The 23,603-nt window shown below is 39.4% G+C and overlaps 2 protein-coding genes across 2 annotated transcripts in view; one reads left to right on the top strand and one right to left on the bottom strand.

Moving 5' to 3' along the window:
• The first annotated feature begins 2,531 nt into the window (after positions 1-2,531).
• Positions 2,532-19,120, top strand: C2H8orf88 (chromosome 2 C8orf88 homolog). The gene is made up of 6 exons (XM_075085370.1): positions 2,532-2,705; positions 5,069-5,161; positions 5,982-6,052; positions 10,221-10,305; positions 14,553-14,659; positions 19,031-19,120. The coding sequence occupies exons 2-6, from the start codon at positions 5,083-5,085 to the stop codon at positions 19,067-19,069; spliced, it is 381 nt and encodes a 126-aa protein (XP_074941471.1). The 5' UTR covers positions 2,532-2,705; positions 5,069-5,082; the 3' UTR covers positions 19,070-19,120.
• The window catches only part of NECAB1 (N-terminal EF-hand calcium binding protein 1), an 81,374-nt gene continuing 71,681 nt past the window's right edge, over positions 13,911-23,603 (bottom strand). Inside the window, exon 13 of the mRNA XM_075085369.1 lies at positions 13,911-22,451. Within this exon, the coding sequence (XP_074941470.1) occupies positions 22,423-22,451 (29 nt within the window). The 3' untranslated portion in view covers positions 13,911-22,422. The remainder of the gene's footprint in view (positions 22,452-23,603) is intronic.

Genomic DNA, 23,603 nt, shown 5'->3' with positions numbered 1-23,603 from the left:
AAATTTCTCTTGCATAGACCTGTCATTGGCTCTTTAAATTAATTACTGTTATATCACATTATCATCCTGCAACCTAAGAACATAAACAAAAACAAACGAAGTAGAAATTTCCAGTAGCGTAATTACCAGCACCAAGCAAACTGGGAGACAATTGATAAAGTGGAAAAAACGTTAGCTTCTCTTTTCATTCCCCACAATCAGAAGCAGGATTCTCTCTCAGCACAGGCAAAGTTGCTTAAGAGAGCAGGCTGCTGGGATCTGTGAAATGGCTGCGGTCCAGTGCTCCCTCTGCCTACACCAGAATGCTGGAAAGCTGGCCTCGCTGCTCCTGCTGGTATTGCCAACTCATGGGCGGCAGCGTATGAGGTGATAACTACTCCTGCTGGGATGGTCGGCACCTCAAAAAACAGCCATTACCAGCCCTAATATCCCCATCTTCCCAGCAGGCCCAGTAGCAACAAGCTTTCAAAATACCTGGCACGCTCCATTTCTTTCCTCTTGCCCTATTTCTGCTCCTGCCTGACTCCTTCCCATGTATATTAAAAGCAGTAGCCCAGTCTACAGACCCCATGAAATATACAAGATATACAAGTGAGGTTTTTTACTGTTTAACTCATCCTTAGCATATTTAAATCTGCAAAAATACTGGAAGAATATGTAATTTTGCATCAGTGTACATGATACCATTTTGATATGTCGACTGCAGAAAGGGCTGCATTGATCTTGTGCATTTCTGGTTTGCAGCACCTGGCACACTTCCTCCAAAAACTGCAACAGCCCCAAGAAAAACCACACCTTTGTCTTGGTTGCCCCATTGACTTTCCCATTAGTAATTGTTCTGGAGTGGCAGCAGACATTGAGTGTTTATGTGCACTTGCATACTAACTGATAATTAGTGCTGATTTATGTAAGGGAAATGGCTGACATGAATCGAGGAGTAACTGTTTTACATTATAAACTTGTGAGAATAGATGATGGGTCAGAAGAAACATGATTTTGTCTGAGTATGAGCTAATTCACTTGGGAGAAATTACTTCAAACCAGACTTTACGTAGCAGCAAGTGGGTTAGCAAGTATGCTGACGTACATCAGTGTCTGCAAAAACAACGTGATGATACACCATGGGTGAACCGTTCAGAAAACTAACGGGAAGATGATGTGTTTCGAGAGAAGACTACAGAAGCATGACATCTATATGTTAGTCTCTATTTCAGGGACAGTATTCAACTCTGCATACCTGACTTAAGAAAAATAAAATTCAGAGGTTGCAGCAAAGAACCACCATGATGCCTGGTGGAACAAAAAAGTCTTTATATATAACAAATGAGACTGTAAATCTTTAACATTGAATATTAATAATTAAATACCTATTAATTAAGTATTTGTTATTTACATAATTAAGTTACATACTTGATGTTACCTACCTATTCTGAACCTCTGGAGTCAGACTTCATAGGTGCTATGAAATATTAAAAAAATAAAAACAAAAAAAGTTAAGGACTTTTCATTTACATTGTGTACTCAAGTAATATAAGTAAGGTGACTACCTGGAATCTATCAAATTAACATAAGGGAATTCTAGTCTGCCCATCTGGGAGTTAGCAGGGCACATCCACTGTTATTGTTGATTACATGTGGTTAAGGAAAATATTTTAATTTCCAAAACATGCAGGATGCCATCACTTAAACAAATGAAAAGCCGGTGGCCATCCTCCGGTTCCTCATACCCATGTGAGTGGCTGGTGCCATTGGGCTTGGACTGTTTTCCAATTCACAAACCACACCTGACAGCTTTCCCAGGCCCATGGATTTTCCTTTTTTTTTTTTCTGGATGAGTCTAGTTGTGGAGGCCTTGCAGCTGTGTTCAAAAGTCACTTATTTTCTTCTGATTTCCACTGTAAGACCATGACAAAATACGATGTTTTGTAGGACAGAGTAGTCATTCTAATGATAAGTAGACTTAATTTCTAAGAGAGCCGGAAAATCTCATTAACTACCAACAAAGGTAGGGAAGGAAGAGTATGTGGAGAACTGCCTTCTCTTCAGCCAGTAAATCACCCTGATGCAAGCTGACTCTGGAATTGAACTTTTTATGGGGATTGTAGTGACTGAGATCACAGGCCGTACCGCTCCACCCCCCCAGCCCCAGGCTTCTCCCTCACGCCGAGGGCAGGCCGTCTGCCCCCGGCTTGCACCAGGGCTTACGGCTGGTTTTGCGCTGGTGGTACACTAGCTGCTACAAGGTAACACACGCTTTAATTAATGTAGAAAAATATTTATTAGAAAAAACCACAACCCTTTGCAAAAAAACATAACCACGAAGCACTCAGTAACCTGAAACGGCAGAACTTTGAACGCAGTCGGACAAAGAGTCAACTGAAGCTTACTTTACAAACGCCAGCAGCTTTATTGCCGGTCTCTCTCAGCCCTGACAGGAGGGGGAGCTGGCGGCACCGTCTCATCGGGGCCGGTAGAACCCCCTGTACGCGCCCTGCCAGCCCGCCCCGCTCCGCAGACCGCCGCAGGAGCTACAACCGCCCCCCCGCGGCGCGACCGTTAAACGGCCATCGGCGCCCGAGCACGCGGTTGAGGGGAGAGCCGCCGCGCGAAGGCCGCTCTAGCCTGCCGCCGCTGCCGCTGAGGGAGGGCGGCGGGGCAGAGGTGCTGCCCGCGGCCGGCGGAGCTGCCCCGGGAAGCGGTTAGAGGTGGGCTGGGGCAGCCCTCGGGCTCCCTCGGACCAGAGCGGGGCGGCAGGGGCCGGCGAGCGACGAGGCGGCGGCTTGGGGAGGCGGCCGGACCGGGGCGGGCTGTTAGGTACCGAGGGGCGGCTCCGGTCAGGCTGGAGGAGAGAGGCTGTGGGTTCTGGTGGGTGCTGGGGGGCCCTGAGTGAAACAGTGCTTGTGCGTCTTCGGGCAGGGGGAGACGGTCAGGTTGTGGTTACTCGTGGGCCTGCTGGGCTCGGGGTGGGTTTCACAAAAATTTTTCATGTGTTCAGGAAGGAGTCTTCCAAAGAACATTTCTGATGGGCCCCCATAAGCTGTCTGTTGTGAATGTCCAGTTTGTTACCATGCTCAAAATAGAAAAAAAAAAAAAAGTTATACAGAAATCCTGCTAGGCCTGTTTGCTACAGCAGCAGGCTTCCTTTCTGGTGGGCTGGTCACTGACTGGAATAACGCCCGATGAGCAATGTGGTTTTCGTAAGGGTGAGGTCTTGGGGTGCAGCAGGTGTGCCCCTGCAGCAGTAGTCTTTCCTGGAAGCAGTTAGTTTCTTAACTATTGAACTAATTTTTCTCCACTTTTCTTTATATTATTAAGCTAGAAGGCTATTAATCCAGAAGGTTGGGCTGGATAACTTGTTGAGATCTTTTCCATCCTTTTCCCTCAGCTTAAAAGAGGAAATAGAGCTGTTACAACACTACTTGATTTCACCCCTGCCCAAACTCTCCTCTTCCTCTCATAGTCTTTTCTGTTTTGCTTTCTTTGGGAGTGTTTTCTTAGACATCCTCATCATGGAAGCTGGGGGGGGGCAAAATGTATTGTTTTGCTGTCACCTGTTCTCATCAACAGGAGAAGGCTTTTCAAAATACAGGTGTGCTACTTTATAGAAGCTAGCCAGCCTCTTAAAACAGTTTTTCATATTTTTGAAAAGTGTGTGCATATCATTTGCAGTCAGGGTATAGAGGAATAATTGCTTTTTTTAATCTTCTGATGCAGATATCATTACTGCATTGCTTTATGCAGAAATTTAGTATCTAGTTTAAATATAGTTTAAACAAGCATTCGTACTCTGGATAAAATGAAATATGTCATCCTTGGCAGTTGTCTCAGTTCATTCACCTGCAGGAATTTTCACCTGTGCTTTTGACTACAGCTTTCAATCTATTTTTTTAAGTTGAGAAGGTAGGAAAACGAGGGAATCAAACCAGAACTTTTTTCCTAGTTTTAGCTCAACTGTTCTAATTCAGAAAGTAACCATTTAACAATTGGTTTCTGTACCTGAATGGGTTTGGACTGGCTATGTTGGAATATTGTTACTTGAATATGGAAGAAGTTCAATGTTCTAGTTCAAAAGATTTTATAACATACATGAGGTTTTTTCCTATAATGCAAAGATGAGTTCAAGTGGGGAGTGACACTGGATCATATTAGATATAGCCTAACTTCTCTTTTCCAGTTCCATACTGGAATTGGATAATAATCTCTATAGTTTTAACTCTTGAAGTAATGATAGTTTCCTTTGAATCCTTTTTTTTTTTTTTAACAACAATTCTTCCCTTGTAAAGTCTCTTAGAGAAAAAAGACTTTCAGTACCATTATTATTGTGTTGATTGTTGTTTCTGCTGTTATTTTTCTCTAAACAAAGCAGAAGTTCCTTCAAATTATGAAATCTTCCAGTTGCAAAGGAGATAGGGGTGGGAAGAAGAATCATTTAGGTGTAGATACGAATTAAGCTATTATGAATGGTGGTTTACTTGTAGTGGGAGATTTGTTAGCCCAGCGCCACCTTAGCAATTTTTGGTGCTTCTGTAGCAGCTAAACTGAGTGGAAAGATGCAAAACTGTTTTAATATCTACTTTAGTTAAATTAATAAACAATTATGCATGTTTATGTAGAGAGAGAGATATATGTGTATATATATAAAAGGAACTCCTGTGCAACCAGGGCAGACTGCAAAGGGTATGCTGATATTAATTAATTAATCCCCCACTGAATTAAATTAACTGTTAGACAATACCTTCATTTCCATCACATGTCCCCATCTCCTTTCTCCAAGTGTACAGACAACATACAGGAAAAAAATCTTTTCCAGGATAAGCTAGGGTAGCTCAACTGGAGGGAGAAATAAGAGAGATGTCTGGTTCTGTCTTTATGCAAATTTTATCTGTCATATTCTATTATCTAAGAAAACTTCTGTGTTAGGCCTTTCTTCTTTTTCCTGTGCAGATACTAAAGAATAGCGTATCCTCTTGTCAAATGCAACTAAAGAGTGGTAGATAGACAGCTCTTCTCACTTAACATCCTATGTGAAACTGAATGCTCTGTATTGATTTTTGCTGCTTTTTTAAAGTGTGATGCTTCAAAATGTTAAAGGAAACTAAAAAGTTTATTGGTAAATCTCTTCAGCCAGCACGACCTGTGCATCATCTGTCTTCCAAACAAGGTGAGTAGCATGGCTCAGCTGCTGTTCACTTGGCCAAAGCTTCAGTTGCTTTAAAGGAAATAACAAGGACGTGCAGGGTGCCTTGGATTTTTTTTTTTTAATTACTTCATCCAAACTACAGTGATGTATAGATATCTTGCTGTGTGTTGATCTGACTATGTCATCTCTGTGAAAAATCTGAATTTAAACCACATTTATGCAGAAATCTTTTTGGCAGTGTTCTTCTAGCTTGGCAGCTAAATTCTGGCTTCAGAAAGCTGGATCAGGCTTCTTTATTAAATTTGGATTTCTTGGGTTAGTTGACTCCTGCTATTGAAAACATAAAATACACATAATTTAACAAATACATTACTGTTTAGGTTTTATTGCAAGTACAGTATACTGCACCATACCGTTCTTATCTAGCCTTCATACAAGTTTAACACAAACAAAGAAAAACCTAAAAAACAATTATGCGGTATTTATGTCAGGTGTGATATTTTGGTTTTGTTTTTAAATCTCTGTATGCCTTCTAGATATTGCAGCATTACAACTCTTCTAAAATTAGACATTTCTGGTGGTCAAAGAACTAGTGACAGCTGTACTGATGTGGACAGAGGCTAAGTGACAGGATAAATTTTTACTTTGTTTAAAATTCGTGGAAGAAATGAAAAATGGTGCTACAGTGATTTAGAGCATTTAAGTTGTGAATAAATGCCCACATAATCTCTTTGCAGTTGGATTTCAGTAGTGTTCTTGTGGCAAATATAATAAACTAAAAATGTGGAGTCTATTTAAAATATGTTTTCTTTATGTTTTCTCTTATTTTCACCGGCATCAGCCATTTCGTTAAACTTTCAGACGGAATTACCTAGCAACACTGAAGTATGTTTGCAGAGTAAGGTTGACTGGGTAAGTATTGAGTAAATAGTAGATGACAAAGTTGATGGAGTGTGTTCTAGAGCGCTAAAAATTGGAGGTCAGCTGATCCCTTGTGTTACCAAATGAAAAATAAACTGTTTCCAGCTAGGAGTGTCCTTGAATCCATGTGTTACATACCAGCAGTGTCAGAAGTGCCAAGAAGAAGTATGAGTTTCAGGAATGCCTTCCCCCAATATTTGCATGCATTGGTAGCTGAAAAATACATCTTATGAGTTAGTTACTTAAGAAGCTTATGACAGTCTGTGTATTGTTTCTTAAGTCTTTGTTGAATTTAAGATGGCTATTTTAAATGTAAAAGCACACATATTCAGCCTTTGCTTATTGTGTCTGAAGACCAACATTATGAATACATTTTTTTTTTGTTTTGTTAGCACATACACAAATTCATTTGAGGCAGCAAACATCACAAACCAGCTAATTGAACAGTTCCAGTGCATGCTGTAGTGCTGTTTCATTGACTCTGCTGGACCAGCCAATAAATGGGCCCTAGCGTTCAAAAAACCAGAAGCACTCTAGTGCTTTACTGCCAGAAATACTTGTTTTTAGACATGGTACAATGTGTCCTTCAAACTTGAAATGGGTTGTAGCTGTTTGCTGCAAAATGAAGTTTTTAGTGTTTTGACTGGAATGTTTAATGTTCATAGTCTGCATTTGATTTTATGTTGATACTGGTTTGAATGTTCAGAGCATACTGAAAGATGAATTTATTTTTTTTTGTTAGACCAAGTGCCTGTTCCTTCATTTTTTTTTTTAATTTTAGAAGAGGTCTAATAATCCTGTAGACCTTCCTTTATTGTATGAAGCTTCTGGAAGCTGCCATTGACTTAAAAAAAAAAAAAAAAAGCTCCAAAACAAGCAAACAAACAGACAACCCCCAAAAAATTCAAGGTTTTGGCAGCCTATCCTTGATCGCACATGGGAAAATGAAGTTATGCTTGTCTCTTGAGTAATATTTATTTGGGAGAACAAACTAATCCCTTTTAGAATAGGCCTGTGGTCAGCAATGTTGTAGTACTCAGTTTCATCAATATTTGGCTGTGTACTGCATTTCTTTGATGTTAGTGTAGCTGTATTATTTTTTTAAAAAAACTTTTTCTTTGGCATAGGATACTGAAAAGGCTTTTTAATACTTCTGACAGTCAGCTATTTCATGGGCACCTCCGAATACCAGCTGGTTAGTACCCTATGAACCACTTGTTGGTGGGCAGCATTATCCTAGAGGCTGGCATAGCAGCTTCACAGAATATTTTTCTAAGCAGCAACATTCAGTATCTAGTTTTGAAGATATCGGGAACTGAATCTGGCGATATTATCACTCTTCAATGATTCATGCTCAACATTCTCTATGTTTCAGAAAGCATCAGTGGTGATCTGAGGAAGCTGTATGTTGTTATCCATTTGCTCTTTGGCTCTTGATATGGTGAAATATGTCCCCATTTCTAGAATAATATATATATTTTTCACTTCAAGAACTTGTTCTTCAAAATTGTTGAAGTATTTCAGGTACTTTAAATCTTACTGCCTTTTTGGCAAGACAGTAATAGTGCTCTGTATCTACAATCATAAAATTTTAATTATCCTCATCCCATTTTCCTTTCTCCTCCAATGTATTTCCTTTTACAGAAGATGAATGAGCACAACACTGAACACACTGTAAGGTGAAAACCAAGAACAACTATTGACATAACATTTAGTATTGCTAAAGGAAAACCAACTTCTTACAGCTCTTTATACCAATGATCTGTTAAAGAGAGAATAGATATTCAAGTTGATATAGGTTAGGGTACAGGAAATGCAGGTTGCTTTTTGGAAAGCGTGGTGAATGGTGAAGATTTTAAAAAGTAAAGCAGACTGTATTTACCACTAACTTATAAAGAGATTTTGAAAAATAAAAGAAGCTTCAGAAACAACAACAAAAAAAACCCCAAACCCCAGCTTTGACGAACCAGGTTCTTAAAGCAATGAAAGAACTGAAGAAGAATCTGGCAACTGAATTTTCCAAACTGTGTTACTGTGAGATATTTAGTATGCACGCTTAAAGCTGCTTAGACTTCCGCCAGAAAAAAAGAACTGTCATTATTGCACATCAGGAGTGCTGGTCAGTGTTAGATTCAACTCTGAGTATAAGGAACAGTGAATTATTCAACTCCTATATGAGGAACTTACAGTCTGAAACTTACGTCTTAAGCCTTAGAGCAAGTGGAGAAGAGCTGCTGTTAATAATGAGCACAGCAGTAGTGCTTGTATCTAAGGTGTTAGCCTTGATTCTAGGGAATTTGCACCAAACTGCTGTTCAGAGTAAAAGTGCCTGAATACTCATTGTGCCCTAACCAGATGATGTAAAGTAAAGAATGATTTGTATTCCTTCATGGTATGCAAGAATTTTCAGAAGATCTGGAGAGTACTGAATCTATTACCTCAGATCTGTTTGAGGTAGAGAGGCAGGCTTGAAAAGTCTCTATCAGTCAATATCAGTTTTAATTTACTACTTCTTAACTACCATTTAAAAATGATGTTGAGCTTCAGAAATACATGCCCTGCTCTAGGGATGTTTATAAATGGATTCCATTCTTTGCAGGTAGATTTCAGACAGGAACGTGTGTAAGAGTGTTGTTGTGAGTGATGACACTCAAATGTTAAGTTTTGGGTTGAAACCCAAGCATAATAGAACTCTTGATATTATGAAGCAGTCGGCGGGACGATGTGGTAGGAGATGATGCAGGAAAAAATGTAAAAATATTGTGGTGATGTCTGGCACACGCCTGTAAATTCTGCTTTATCATGCATGTCTTTTTCTTGTATATTTGAGAATGTGTTAAATCCTTGTTTGTACTTGGAAAGAGCCTTTAAATAGCTAAGCCTTGTGAAGACTACTTGAACATCACAACACAGTTAGAATTAGCAGTATGGCGCTCTGTTAACTTCATTCTCTGAAATCCCTAAATTTTTCACATTTTTTCCCCCAAAGTTTTGGGCAAAACAGGAGAAGATAACTAAATTTTAACCACAGAAAATGGAAGTGCAAGCAGGGTGGATGATGTACCAGAAATATTTGCCATATCACACTTAGCACACTTAGTAGTCTTAGCACACTGAAAGCTGGTGGTGCAGTTACAGTACAATGTGTTAACTGCTGTCTCTGTCAGAAAAGAGGATGTCTTCCGCTTTTGACAAATGCTTCGCAGAATTTTCAGTTGTTGTTGCACCCCTCTCTCCCTGCCACCCTACACCCCCCCCCCCCCCAAAAAAAAAAAAAACCAAAAACACAACAACAAAAAAACCCCAAACCTGTTTCGGAATGAGGTCAAAATTCTTCAGCCAAACCTGTGGAGCCTTTTTGGAGCCAAGACTAACTATTGAAGGTAAACTGCTTTCCTACTGTCCCAAAGGGTCACTTCAAGGTTTTGGCAGCTGGAAGGAGCTCAGCGTTATGCTGTAGGTGTTGGGACTTGATGTTTATGAAACCTTTTGCAAAGTGAGAGAATCAAAGTCTCTCCCTTGGCCTTAAGGAAAGTCCTTCCTGCTTTTATTATTCTCCAGTGTAGCAGCTTCTGGCTGTGTTCTGGGTGAGATAACAGGAGGAGATAATTGTGTTCTTTTTTTAAAACTAGCAATAGCATTGTTAAATTCTGTCTAAAAGGTTGTGTCTCAAATGTGCTTACCTATGCTGCTTTGTAGCTTGTTGAACTATTCCTTTATTGTATGTAATAAAGAGAAACAAACATTCTACAGGTTCACGTTAAACTTCTCAGGCATTTTACGTTACTGGTATTCCTATTTACAGTTTTCTGCAGTTGTTTTTCAGGACTTTTGTCTTTTAAGTTAGAGTTGCATCAACTGTTATAAATAACTGCAGTTCTGATTACAGTTTAATTTGTGCAAGACCGTTTCTTTTCAGACTGTTCTTATACTGTAAAGAGTAGAAAAAAATCGGTTTTCTTCATGCACAGAAGATCTTAATTACCCAGATTCTTGGTGACTGGTAAAAGCAATATTGATGACTGAAAATGCTACAAATGTTATTTTTAACTAAGAAACACAGAAACATACATCCATGTTTTAATATGTTTTTAAGGAAACAAGCTTCATAATCTTGTGAAATATATAAATTTTTTTAACTCTTTACTCCCTATTTTAGTTACCTGAAATGACTGAAGTGAAGATCTTAACTCAAACTATGATGCCTTGTCAACCAAAACAACATGAATCAGAAGCAAAAAAAGGTAAAATATTGCATGGAGGTCTGTGTCAGGATTGTATTTTTCTGGATGGAAGACAGCTGAACTTTGAAATGATGTGGGCTGCATATTATTTTTTCTTATTAGCCAGTGCTTTGAGAGTTTGCCTTCCTTCTATACCACAATTAAAAAGCAATGTGAAAAATTTGTTTTTCATGTAACACTCCCAGAGAAAGTGTAAAGCTGGGCCATAACTGAGGTGGGAAATCTCCACTGGAAGACTTTCTTGCATGTAAGGGTATACCTGTCTTTAATTTTTTTTTTATAAAACAAACAAAAAAAAACCCCAAAACCAAACCCCAAGCATAAAAAATTTCTTCACACAAAATCCTGGTTTTGTGTAAATTGCTTCCGTATGTAGAAGTACAGGTTTGAGTTGCATCCTTTGGCCTGTTGCAGGCATCAGACAAGGCATACAATCTTGCATGCAGCCAATTTAAGAATTTAGTAGTTTGGCTTCCTTTTCCTACTCTTAGTACAATGCTTCTGAGATACTGATTTTCTGATGGTTAGAAGTCACGTAACTTCTCTTATGATTAGTCCTGGACAGTTTGTTCTTGTGTCAATACTGGCCTTAAGGTTTGCTTCTTATGCTTTTCTTTCTATACCAATTGTCACTCAGTACTTACAAAGCGTAATAGTGTTTTTGTCATGGTTTGGTAGGTTAAACAAGGCAAACTTTCACTCTTTTTTTTTTTGTGTGTGTGTGTTTTTTTTTTCTCTTTAAGGGATGGTTTCAGATTCCAGATGTATTCTCACAGTCCTTCTCTGCACTGCTTCCTGCCTAATTCTTCATTCTTAAACATGTCACAGGAACTGTGACAGTGATCCAGGTTAAGTCATCAGTTCATTGAGACAATATTTTCTGTTAATGTTTTCCTGTAATCAGGCATCTCAAATCTCCAGCTGTAATCTCCAATCTTCAAGCCTCCAGAGATTACTTAGTTTGTTCTGTTGCTCTTAGTACTCAAGAACTGGAAGAATTTTGTTAAGTTTTGTTGAGCCTTTCCTATTTTTCCTCAATCTGAGGTTCTGTCACCCATATTTCTGAGCAGTAATTCTATGCTGTCATCTGTTACTGACTTGAAAGTAACTCATCCATGTATCACCTTTCAGGCTCAGGTTCAATTCTTTTATTCTTGATCTTAGTAAGTAGAATAATGTTATGTTCTTTAAGTCTAGTTTGGTGTCAGGCTTGTCAAGTTCTAGATGGTTGGTGGTGACTTTCTCATCCTTTCTCGTTGATTCTGCTTATGGTGTGTAGAGACCGTTGTGTTCTACAAGATCTTAAATGGCTTCTCATCAGATCCTGGTCTCTTGTATAAGCCATCACTTTAGATCTCTTTAGTGGTTAATTGCTCTGTGATGCCCTCCTGGGTCTACTCCACATTTGTCCATAATTCCACAGTTTTTCCAGCACTTGTTTTCAAAGGGCTTTTGTTTTTTTGCTGGTTGTTGTAATCCTTTCCTCCTGAGGCCTTGTTGTTCAGCTAAAAATAAGCCTTTCTCTTCCCCCTTCCCCTTCCACTGCACTCTGAAATTTCCACTGGATCTCTATTTTTATCTCCAGCTGTACCTTAAGTTCTAGATAATAATTTCCATTTGATATCTGTTCAGCGGTAGTATGCCTTCAATTATCTGCCTTTGCAGTTCTTCAGTGCTTTTTGCTGCTATCTCAGTTACTTTCTTGCTTTCTCTTAGAATCATAGAATAGGTTGGGTTGGAAGGGACATTTAAAAGTCATCTAGTCCAGCCCCCCTGCAATGAGCAGGGGCATCTTCAACTAGTTCACTACACTCGTTTAAGTACTGGAAGGCCGCAAGAAGGTCTCCCTGGAGCCTTCTCTTCTCCAGGCTGAACAACCCAAACTCTCTGTCTGTCCTCGTAGGGGAGGTGCTCCAGTGCTCCATCCCCTGATCATCTTCATGGCCCTCCTCTGGATCTGCTCAAGCAGGTCAATTCAATGTCTTTTCTTATGCTTGGGGCCCCAGAGCTGGATGCAGTACTCCAGGTGGGGGCTCATGAGAGCAGACTATAGAGGGGCAGAATCACCTCCCTCAACCTGGTGGTCACGCTTCTTTTTATGCTGCCCAGGATATAGTTGGATTTCTGGGCTGCTAGCACCCATTGCCATCTTATATTCAGTTTTTCATCCACCAGTACTCCCAAGTCCTTGTCCACTTGGCTGCTCTCAACCCCTTCATCCCCCAGCCTGTACTGATATTGGGGGTTGCCCGACCCAGGTGTAGGACCTTGCACTTGGCCTCATTAGGCCTTTTGGGGTTCACGTGGATCCACTTGTTCAGGTCCTTCTGGATAGCATCCCATCCCCCCAGTGTGTCAGCTGCACCACTCAGCTTGGTGTCATCTGCAAACTTGCTGAGGGTGCACTCGATCCCTCTGTCAATGTCATTGATGAAGATATTAAACAGTATTAGTCCCAGTAGGGACCCCTGAGGGCCACCACGCATCACCAGTCTGCATCTGGACATTGAGCCATTGACCACTACCCTCTGGATGTGACCATCCAACCAGTTCCTCATCCACTGAACAGTCCAGCCCTCAAATCCATCTTTTGAATTTAGAGAAAAGGATGTTGTGGGGACCATGTCAAAACCTTACAGAAGCCATCATTTTCGTCTGTTTTTAACCAAGGGGGAAAAATCCTAAGCCGTAAGTTTTCAAATATGCTCGTGGTCTTTAAACTATTCTTTTTAAAGTAGTCCTCATGCCCTCACATAGGTTAAGCAGTTATTACAATCACTTGTGGATTAAGCAGTTATTACAATCAAAGGCAGGAAAGAATCATGTTCATAGTTGATTTTGTGGCTTCTCTTGTCAACAGCCTACAGCATGAGAGGCAAAAACTAGTCCATCGAGTGACTATGTAGCAGTGTTACAGGTGGCCCACTATTCCTAAAGGAACAAAATTCTTTGTCACCAAGGACCAGAGATAAAGTTTGTCCCTTATTTGCCTAATTCCTTTCCTCTTTTTTCTGCTCTTGTTTAAGAGCTTAAAATACGGACATCGGTAGATATACCTGAGGCCATGCTAGAGACAAGATAGTCGTACAAGCTTGAATGATAACATGTACGTTCTAAGCAAAGCCCCTGACTCTTGTTGATTCAGTGTAAAACGCTCAAAACTGTTTCACTGGTATTAATTCGTTATGCCAGTTTACATGCAGCAGATCTTGTAATTACTTTTACCTGTTGAAAGACATCAACTTAATAGCTCCAAGAAAAGAGATACTCAGTTTTTCTGTCCTATACACATTCGCCACTTCGGTGTGAGTTATAAACAGATTTTCTTCTAGGGTTTGAAGACCATTTTGTGGTATTTCTGTTAAATAGAGCAAGATACAGGGAGTCTGTCCATAGTGTGATGTTGGATTTCACTTTTTTGTGTTCTTTTGTATTAAAATAAACCCTTATTAGCTTGGAATAATCCTCAATATTTACTAACTCAATTTGATAGTGTCGCAGTTTAACCCCAGCTGGCAACTAAGTACCAGACTGCTGCTTCCTCACTTACCCCTGGTGGGACAGGGGAGAGAATCAGAAGAGTAAAAATGAGGAAACTCGTGGGCTGAGATAAAGACAGTTTAATAGGCAAAAGCCACTCACACAAGCAAAGCAAAACAAAGAATTCATTTACTGTCCCATGGGCAAGCAGGTGTTCAGCCATCTCCAGGAAAGCAGGGCTCCATCATGCGTAACGGTTACTCAGAAAGACAAATGCCATCACTCCAAACGTCCCCCCCCTTCCTTTTTCTTCCCCCAGCTTTATATGCGGAGCATGACATCATATGGTGTGGGGTATCCCTTTGGTCAGCTGGGGTCAGCTGTCCCAGCTGTGTCCCCTCCCAATGACTTGTGCACCCAGCCTACTCGCTGGTGGGGTGGGGTGCTCAGCAGTAGCAAAAACATCCCTGTATTATCAACACTGTTTTTAGCATATATCCAAAACACAGCCCCATACTGGCTACTATAAAGAAAACTAACTCTATCCCAGCCAACACCAGTACATAGAGCTAAACTGAAATGCTCTGTAATTTACTACACATTGTCCTGATGCAAGGCCAGCATTAAATCACTGCTGGTTTTAATACTGATTTTTATATTCCACATGCAGCATTTCCACCCTTCTTTAAGAAACCAAATCAGTTCTCTGAATTCCCAACCTTAATGCCTTAAACAATGTTGAACTTAGTAATTTTGTATGTTCACAGAAAGGATCAAATACAGCAGAGATTTCCTTCTGAAACTTTCAAGTGTTTCTCTCTCTCAGAAGAAGCCAGAGTTTCTTCCTGATCATCCAATTGTACTTGATAAGCCAGTAAGTGCATTTTTCATATTAAGTGAAGTTATAAAAACAGTCATGGAGGTTTTGACAACTTATTTGATAGGAAACGCTTTTCTTCAGACTAGCCTGTCAAATAGATAAAACCTTCAAAAGACAGATAGTGCAGTTCGGTTCTGTTACTTTTATGTATGACTTCCCCAGCCAGTATTTGGCATCTTACCATGGCCAGTACTGTACAAAGGAAAAGGGTTTTTTCTATGTTTTCAGGTAAAAGATCAAGTATGTTTCCAAATTTAAAGTCAGTATGAAATCATATTAAAGCTTTCTACTATGAAATCACAGTACGTAGACAGAATTCACATAGAATTCCAAAGCTCTGTCTTTTCAAAATAAAAAAGAACAGTCTTGATGAATTTCTGGCTTGGTGAGACTCTGATTGTAGTGTTTAAGTTGTTCATGCATCAGTGTCCACTACAAAATTATTAATGAGCTTAATGCAGTTTGTGTTATCATTATCTCTGGTCTGTGTTGTTGGGGAGAAATAAAAAGATATGAATGATGAATCTGAGGGATATCCAGGAGGGCCACCTTAATGTTTGAGGTGAAATAATCCTCAAATACTTCGTATGCTAACAGAAAAAAATCTAATAGTTTGCATTCCGCACACCAAGTGTGGGAAAACGTTCTTGGGTATAAACATAATATCAAATCAGGCTATATATGAGGCTGCTTCTGAGGCCATCGGGTTGTAGTACTTCTAGAAATAGGATTCCTATCCTGGAGAAGTATGTCCCAATGACTACTCTGTTAGTCACAATCTGAGGCAGTTTTAAACTTTTAAAATCTATAGTTTTTAGAAAAACAAAGTTAAATAATATATGACAGTAATTGGCCTTTCCTGGTCTTACTTTTTATATCTTTGTTACATTTGTCCTCAAGAAGAAAGCTTTACTTGTTTGAAAAGCTGCCTGCAGGTAGGGAAGTTTCAACTCTTGAATTTCCTAACATTTTCCCCCCTCCTCCTCCTGTCGCTTGAGTTTCTAAAGGGAGCATATTTTGGTAATGTATACACTTCCACGTGGTTATGTTCATAGGTAGAGGAGGACCCCTGCAGAAATGTAATAAGTGGACAAATGAACTCTAAAATTGCTCATGGCATGGCTAAATCGCAAATAATTTGGGTAGAGGGAAATAAGGATAGTAAAAACTGGTGCAAGCCAAGATGGGTTTGTGTGTTTTAAGAGGTTGTTTTTGGGCTGGGGGATCTATGTCAGTAGGATGATGCCATAAGTGTATCCAGTTATATATAGTCTTGTCTTTCTAAAAAGAGTATCTCACTGTTCATGAGGCCTGCTCTTAAATCTTTCCTCTGCTTTGTGTTAGTCATATATATGTAAGCCCCCACTTGCATATGCTAATTTATCATAGAGATAAAAAAAGCGGTAAGTTTTCCGTTTTATTTAGCTGCAAAAGGGGACGGGTAAATTACAAACCCTTATTAGTCAGGTGGTTGTGTTAGAATAACATAATGTGTACCACTTAGCTATCATTATTGGTGTCTTAAGCACAAAGTATGGATGGTTGAGTAGGAAGCTAAAGGAAGAAAATCCTGTTTTCATGAAAAAAAAAAAGTAAAAGCTGGTAAATTTGCTATGTCATCTTGGAGACAGCCTTGAAAAGGGTATTGCAAGTATATTGGTCTCATTAGTATATAAAGGTGATATTATTAGCTTGCCAGTCATACTTTGGAAGTTAGTTCCACATTGCAAGTATGAAACTTGATCAGTGATAGTCTGTATTTTTTTTCTTTGCTAAACTGACTAGAATAAATGTCTTGCTGTTAATATAGGATAAAACTATCCACTGTTGTATTCTAGTGTTGAGTTTTAGTGTAGGCATTGAATTCTTAGTAATTTGGGAGTTTGTTTGGTGGCTTATTAACATGAATTCAACATAAAAGTTCTTTGGATGTGGACGTATTTTGCATGTCTGCATGGATCTACCAGCTTGCTTTTCACTTAGCGGTTTCATTATTGGCAAGGAGGAGGGAAAAATTACCATTGTTTCCAAGAACGTTGTAAGATCTCAGTTAAAGTAGATGAACCTGAACCCTACCCAGCTAATCACTTTCTATAAAAAGATTGAAGCACTTGCAGGCGTTAAGTTTTTCTCTGTGGGAATCCAAATATAAGAATCTGTGAACAGAAGCTAAATCTTGCCCAGGAATGCCTTAGACTTGACTTGGCCTGTCAACTAAGGGATCTTACTTTCAGGTCTTCTATGTTAGTGTGGAAAGATACGTGTCCAATTTCAGGAATGAGGAGGGATAAAACACATTTCAAAACCAGAAGAAAAAACCCCAGCAACTACAAACATTTTATGGGACAAAGACCCGCATTATTTCCTCTTCTGAGTTGGATGCATATCTTAGAAAACACTACTAGTCAGACTTTGAAATACAGGACCGATTAGTCAACATGGAAATAGGAGAGGCCTCTGTCTGTTCAGAATGCGGAGCTTGTTGTATTGCTCCTCTTAAAACAGTGACACTGAATAAACAATTTTTCTCTCCAGGAGAGGGTTTATCTCAAATAAGAACAGTCTGAGTCCAATATCCCATAAAAGGGTTTTTCTTAATACTTCTTATAATATGTAGATTGGAGGAAAAGCAATTCATAATTCTTGACCGTGTAATCTAAGAAGGCACCCGGAGTCCGGGGAAAAAGCAAAGATAAATTCAGAACTAACTTATCCATAAAAGGCAGTGATTTCATGCTCCTCCTGGTGCAGTCCGGTGACATCTGTCATATTAAATTGCCTTCACCTTGCTTATTGAGACTGGATGTCTGAGTTTGAGCATCCCGCATGGAAGTAGAGAACAGGTTGATTAATAGTAGAAGGCCTATAGGACAAGTACACACAGTTTTAGTTTTGATACAAATGGTGTTTTCCAGGTGCTGTTTCTTTCTTACCTATTTAGTGATGAGATAGCATTATAATCTCAGTCTTGTTCTGGGGTTGCTGAAGCATGTTTTTGGTAGCTTTTAATGACTTCCCCAGAATCATTTAGTTTGGAAGGGACCTCTTGAGGTCATCTCGTCCAACCCCTCTACTCAAGCACAGTCAGCTAGAGCAGATTGCCCAGGATCACGTCCGGTCAGGTTTTGAGTATTTCCATGGGCAGAGACGTTACAACCTCTCTGAGAAGAGACTGCACAACCTGTTGCAGTGCTTGGTTGCCCTCACAGGGAAAAAACAATTAGTTTGGGGAGGCTGTGAGAGCTGGGTCTCTTTCATCAGATCTTATTGGATGTTCCCATTAGTTAAATCAAGTGTCTCCCTCATAGAGTTTGTTGTTTCTAGAAGGGAACGGGGAGAGATACAGTCTGATTTTAAGGACATCCTGTAGCAGAGTTGAAATGATAGTAATTATCTGATGTTGCTGTTCCTGAGGTCTCTAAGGTAAGTGCTGAGGTGGGTTTCTGTGCAGTTTTTCTTGTAGCATCCTGATAACAAGTCATCTAAAGATGGTACTTTTTTGGTAGGGCAGTACCAGAAATGAGAGTAGAGAGTTTGTATCCAGACAATATCATTATTCAGGTCTTGTTGACAGTGGAGTGTGCAAACCTGCTTAATTTACTTAATTTACAGTAAGTGGTGTTCAGTTGCTCCATTATCCATCCTCTTTCCTCTGCACTTGAGTTGCCTTCATGCAGCCGATTCTGTAGTTACATGGGAAAATTCCAGTATGTTGATTGATCCCGTGTCACTCATTTTTCTTCACAGAGACCAGAGGGACTGATGAGATGCATGTGTGAATTAAATGAATTATGCTTAAAAGGGGCAGAAGGAGGCCTCCAAATAAATTTCTAATGAGGAACAGACAGTCCTACAACATGTCAGTGAGCAGGTTGTTGTCAACAGTTTGCTGCTGAATTCAATATTCAGGCGGTTCTTGACTATCTTAAGACTTCTCTAGTTCTAAATTTTTGAAATCACTCCCAAAGTATGTGCCCATCTATGAGTGAAAGTTGTATTTTCAGATGGAGAAGGCTTCCTGAAGTAATCTGTACAAGGGAGATGCTGTTGGTACAGTTAGTGGGCCGTGGATTGCATTTGTCCTAAAAGACATTGAGGTTTTCTGAGATGCGGGGATCAGCCCTACCTATACATAGCTCAGCATTTGAACTGAACTGATGTTACTGTGTTGACAAAGTCTGCCAGGAAGATTTCAGATTAAGTATCTGTGATTAATGAAAGTAGAACTGTTTGCATTAATTAAAAAAAAAAAATCAAATTGTTAAATGTACATGGAGTAGAAAAGGGCTATAAGCAGACCCATGAAAACTTAATTTAAATGACCTCTTATAACTGAAGTAATTTGAGGGTGGGTTTGTCTTACAGGAAAAGAGCAACCCTTTTGTTGACATATGCAAGAAGTGACAGGTTGTTTGGAAGATGAGAAATCCATCAATGAAGGAGCTCCGTATGATGTCGATCTTCAAGATTTTTGAAGGTACTTGGGTGCCTACAGATGACAGTAGGACCCTGAGAAAGTTACGGAAATGCCCGTTTCTTCCTGTAATTGCCCAAATGCTTTAAAAGTCAAACGTTTAATTTGTAATGCCTGAGATTGTAATACCATTGCAGTGAAAATAAATAATTTTACATTTTGCCATGACAGAAATTTGTCCTGAATAGTCTGTATTATGTAGCCATATAGTTTGTCTGACCATAAATTCTAAACCAATACTTGACTGGGGCTTTTTGCTTGCTCCCACCTCCTTTCCTTAGCAGTAATAATGTAACAACAAATACTGGCTGTGTCAAATCTCCGATGTCTTAGAGCATGTACTCCTCTAGCTTCCCCACCACCCCCCCAACCTCATTTGCTTGCTTTCTTCATTTGAAATCTCCATATTGACACAAAAGATTCCTTAATATTCGGTGGATTCATACCGTCTTTCAAGGTACAAAGTCTTAACAGTTTCAAGGTACAAAGTTACCAACAGTTCCACTAAAAGAGAGATGATTTCTCCATCATGGATCAGAACATGAGAACTGTCTGTGTTGCATTCCTTGAAGTTCTTTTTAAATAATTGTCCAGCGTTTTTTACTTTGAATTGTGGAAGTAATGGGCAAAATTGAGGAACAAGACAGATATTTATCACGTCTTATATGGGTAAATAGGTATGCCAATACATAGTTAATTCTACAACTTTTTTTTCTTAAATTAGAATAGTATTTAATAGTGAAGTGGAAAGCAGTATTTTGAGTACTTCTTGAAAGTGTCCTTCAGTTGACAAGCATCAATAATAGTAATTTTGTATGAATATAATTATCTTCAAAACCTGTATTCAGACCTGCAGGAACATCATTTGGGCACTGAAGGCAATTTTTTAACCTATGTTACAAACGACAGTGGAAGCTAAATGAGAACGTGTTGAATGGTAATCACAATAGCGCAGAAAACTTTGAAGTTGCATTTGATAGATACTAGCTTTCTTTCCCTGAACAACTGAAATAAACTTGCTTGAATTGAGTTTCTTTTATGTTTAGCAGCAGTCAGTCAGTTAAAATAAACTTCCAAGTGTATTCTATTTGTATGTTGTTTACAAGTAATTTTACAAAGAACTGAAATCTTTGTTTGTTTTATAATCACAGGGAGCTCTTTTCAGAGTAAGTCCTATGGATCTTTTCCCCTGGTATGTGTTGAAGGCAATTTCTGTGTATAGCTCTCAAAACTTCAGTGACACTTCTCGAACTTGTTCGTGTGTATGATTCATCAAAGTGTTTGTTTGCTAGTAAGTATACTAGGGAGAATGACCTGCTAGAGCTTTCCTCCCCTCCAGCACCTGATTGACTTGAAGTTCTAAAGCAGGTTATTTTGAGAATGATTTTAACATAGTGTATCTAGTGAAAAGGAAAAATGTCGTAAACGTCAGTGCAGTGTGTCAGTTTTCACTTAAGAATTTACCCTGCAGCAGTGTCACATGTCACTGTATTTCCTTTGTCAGTAGAACAGTAGTGACAAAAGAAAACATGCTGTACACTAGACTGATGTCTCGGCATAGGGAAAAAGCCAGCCAGATCTTCAGGAATATCAGTTTTACTTTTACTTTGCTAAAGACAATAAACCTTTAAACTTTCACTGATCTGCCAGTTGAGAGTCTAATATGGCTATTTGGGTACCTTTCTAAGAATGAACAGATCTGTAGTTGGGTTGTGGCAATACTGGAAAGCTTTGGACTTCGGTATTAAAAGTATTCACTTTTGCTGAGTTACTATAAGGTGAAATTTGTCTCTAACATGGGTGCCTAAATTTAGGTGTGTAGGCATCACTTTCTGACATCCACATCTGCTTAGAGAACCTAAGCTCCATTGATGTTATTGGCCAAAAGGTTTGATTTGGTTAACGGTGGGCATCTGGTGTCATCTGAGACATGTCAGGTATCTGAAGCAGCTGCATGGGGCTGGCACAAATGACACACAACCTATAGGTAACTCACGTCTTTCTCAGCTGGGAGCTGGACCAGTTGGGATACCCTCGGGCATCTCACATGTACCAGATGCTCTTTTTTAGGCAGCTAATTTTGCCTCAGAACTCCATTGATAACAATAGGAGCTGCGATGCTTTGGTCACATGCAGGTACCTGAATGTGACACCTTTCTTAGTCTTGAGCTCAATCCTGGGCATAGCTTCTGGAATATGGAACCTTATTGCAAGGAAGATTGCTCATGTGTAGTCTAAATTCCCCACTTTTTAATTACATATGGTAATGTGTTGGCTAAGTTGAAAAAAGTTAGATAAATCCTACAGTTAAGAAGCTATTTTATTTAATATGACTTTTAAGTTACTTTTTGGGTACTGTTTGTAACTTTGGACTGCTCAATGAGTGGAGAGAGTGGTCATTCAGCGTGTAGAGCTTGTCAGCCTGGCATGGAGGTGTGAGGTCACAACAGTCACTTGCCTTTCATTCTTAGGCTGGAGGACACACCTGCTCAGATGCAAGGGACAACAGCATGACTTCTTAGGGAAGAAGGTATTTCTGCTTCCAGGTTTATGGCTATTTATGCTCTAACAGTGGTTTCTCTAATGACTTTTCAGTGAGCTGCCAGTGACCTAATGAATGTTTGCTGACTGTTCAGGACACAGGGTTCAAAGCAAATTGGTTGTGAAATGTTAAGTCTGTGTATCCAAAGTGGCTTGGCAGACATGTTTCCTCTTGTGAGGACAGGGGCTGGAGGCTATGAAGAGAAAATGGTACTGCCTTGTCTTGTCGTGGGCAAACAATTTCCTGTATGAGCAAAGTTCTGTGCTAAGACAAGAAGTTGTCCCTGTGTTTATTCTCCTAATTAATGACTTACAACTTCTCTGAAGCATGAGACATCTATGAAAATGTGTGTTCATGTTCCTACCTGTTTCTTCTGTAAAGGGAGAAAACAGCAGCATTAACTAAGAGTTGCTTATTAACGTAAGACTAAAACTTTTCACAAATACCTAGTCATACCAATCAAGATGCACTTTTCTGTGACAGTTTGGACCGAATATACACATAAACAGCTTAGCATAGTTGTCTTATTTCAGCTTTCAGAATGCATCATTTCACTGAACTAGTCACAAGAAGAGAAGGTAATAAATGTGCAGTTTTCCATATTTTAAAATGGAAAAGATCACGTCTGTAATAACAAACAGCATCACATCATAAATTCATAATCCAGCACATCGATACACTGTGTGAGCATTATTGTAATGAAAAGCAATGCAACGTTAACAGTACTCGGAACCACAGCTTCTAGTTGTTATTGAGGACCCACCACGATGCTGAAAGAGAGGAGAATTTATTTATTTGTTAACATAATCAGTATTTCTTTTTCTAACTCTTGTAAAAAATCCGAAATAAAATCACTATAACGTATATAAAGAAACGTTAGTTTACATTTGCAGCTAATACTGTTTTATTTGAAAGCTGCATACTTTCAAGGACAAAACCTCTCCAGGCAGGGGAAGAATACTTAAAATAGTAAAAGAGCGGAGTATAGAAGGTATACTGGTAGGCTTACAGCCATCATTTTTTTACTTCATGAACGCTTTTGGTTTTTCAAATACAAATATGGTTTGTATAGATCAAATACAGGAAGTACCTTCCGTGAAACAAAAGTTCAAATGCCTGCACAGATTTCTAAATAATAGATAATCTATGAAATTGTAAAAATAACTGGGAATACGTTGCTGCCCCTTGCCCCCCCAGCCAGGAGTGCACGGGAAAAATGCTGTTTCTATGGCAACTGTCTGCCAGGATAGAGTGCTGCAGACTGAAACCCTTCTTAGCAGACAGAGTCCACACTTTAACAAGCTTTTTCAATCCCATTTCAGACACTTCTGTATTTAGGCATTTATAAATGACGTTTACATTTTATATTATGTTAATTGTACTTTAGCTGTGAGTAAACCACCCCAGGAACGCTCCTGGGTCATACCCCATCTCGCTCCTGGACACACGGAAGTTTGGAAAAAGGATGCGTTGTTTCCTACAGCAAAGTTTATCTTAAATCCAGCAATTTCCCAGTAAGATACATGATTTGAAGGGATTCTCGGTTCATTAAGTGCAGTCTCCAGACACTGCAGGAATCTCTGGCATATAATTGCGTGTTCAGTCATGAGGTCTGAGAATGTCTTAGCTGGTTTCTTCTAAGGAGAAACCCAAGGGATAAGGCTACATAATACTTTTTTCTACTAGGTGGGGGTTTCTTATTTTAAATTTAGCCTGTACTCAGGCATAGGGGAAATCAGGATTTCATTGTAATAGATTTGTGTAGCCTAAGATAAAAATTTTGCTGTCCTCCCTCTGAAAATACGGGACCGATGCTTGCTTCATCCTGCTTCTTAACTATCATTTCTTTCAGAAAGAAGATGTTGTGTGCTCATTGGTTTGTATTAGAAATAGTAATTTGGAATCATTAACACCTTGCTTTT

Source organism: Phalacrocorax aristotelis, chromosome 2, assembly GCF_949628215.1.
Source record: "Phalacrocorax aristotelis chromosome 2, bGulAri2.1, whole genome shotgun sequence".
Taxonomy (NCBI): domain Eukaryota; kingdom Metazoa; phylum Chordata; class Aves; order Suliformes; family Phalacrocoracidae; genus Phalacrocorax; species Phalacrocorax aristotelis.
This window is presented reverse-complemented; position numbering and strand designations above follow the sequence as displayed.

Excerpts from the sequence above, each read along its gene's own strand:
- C2H8orf88 (XM_075085370.1), top strand. The coding sequence starts at position 5,083 with ATGTTAAAGGAAACTAAAAAGTTTATTGGTAAATCTCTTCAGCCAGCA. Across the intron at positions 5,162-5,981 it reads TCATCTGTCTTCCAAACAAG|CCATTTCGTTAAACTTTCAG; the intron begins GTGAGTAGCATG and ends CACCGGCATCAG. Across the intron at positions 10,306-14,552 it reads TGAATCAGAAGCAAAAAAAG|AAAGGATCAAATACAGCAGA; the intron begins GTAAAATATTGC and ends GTATGTTCACAG.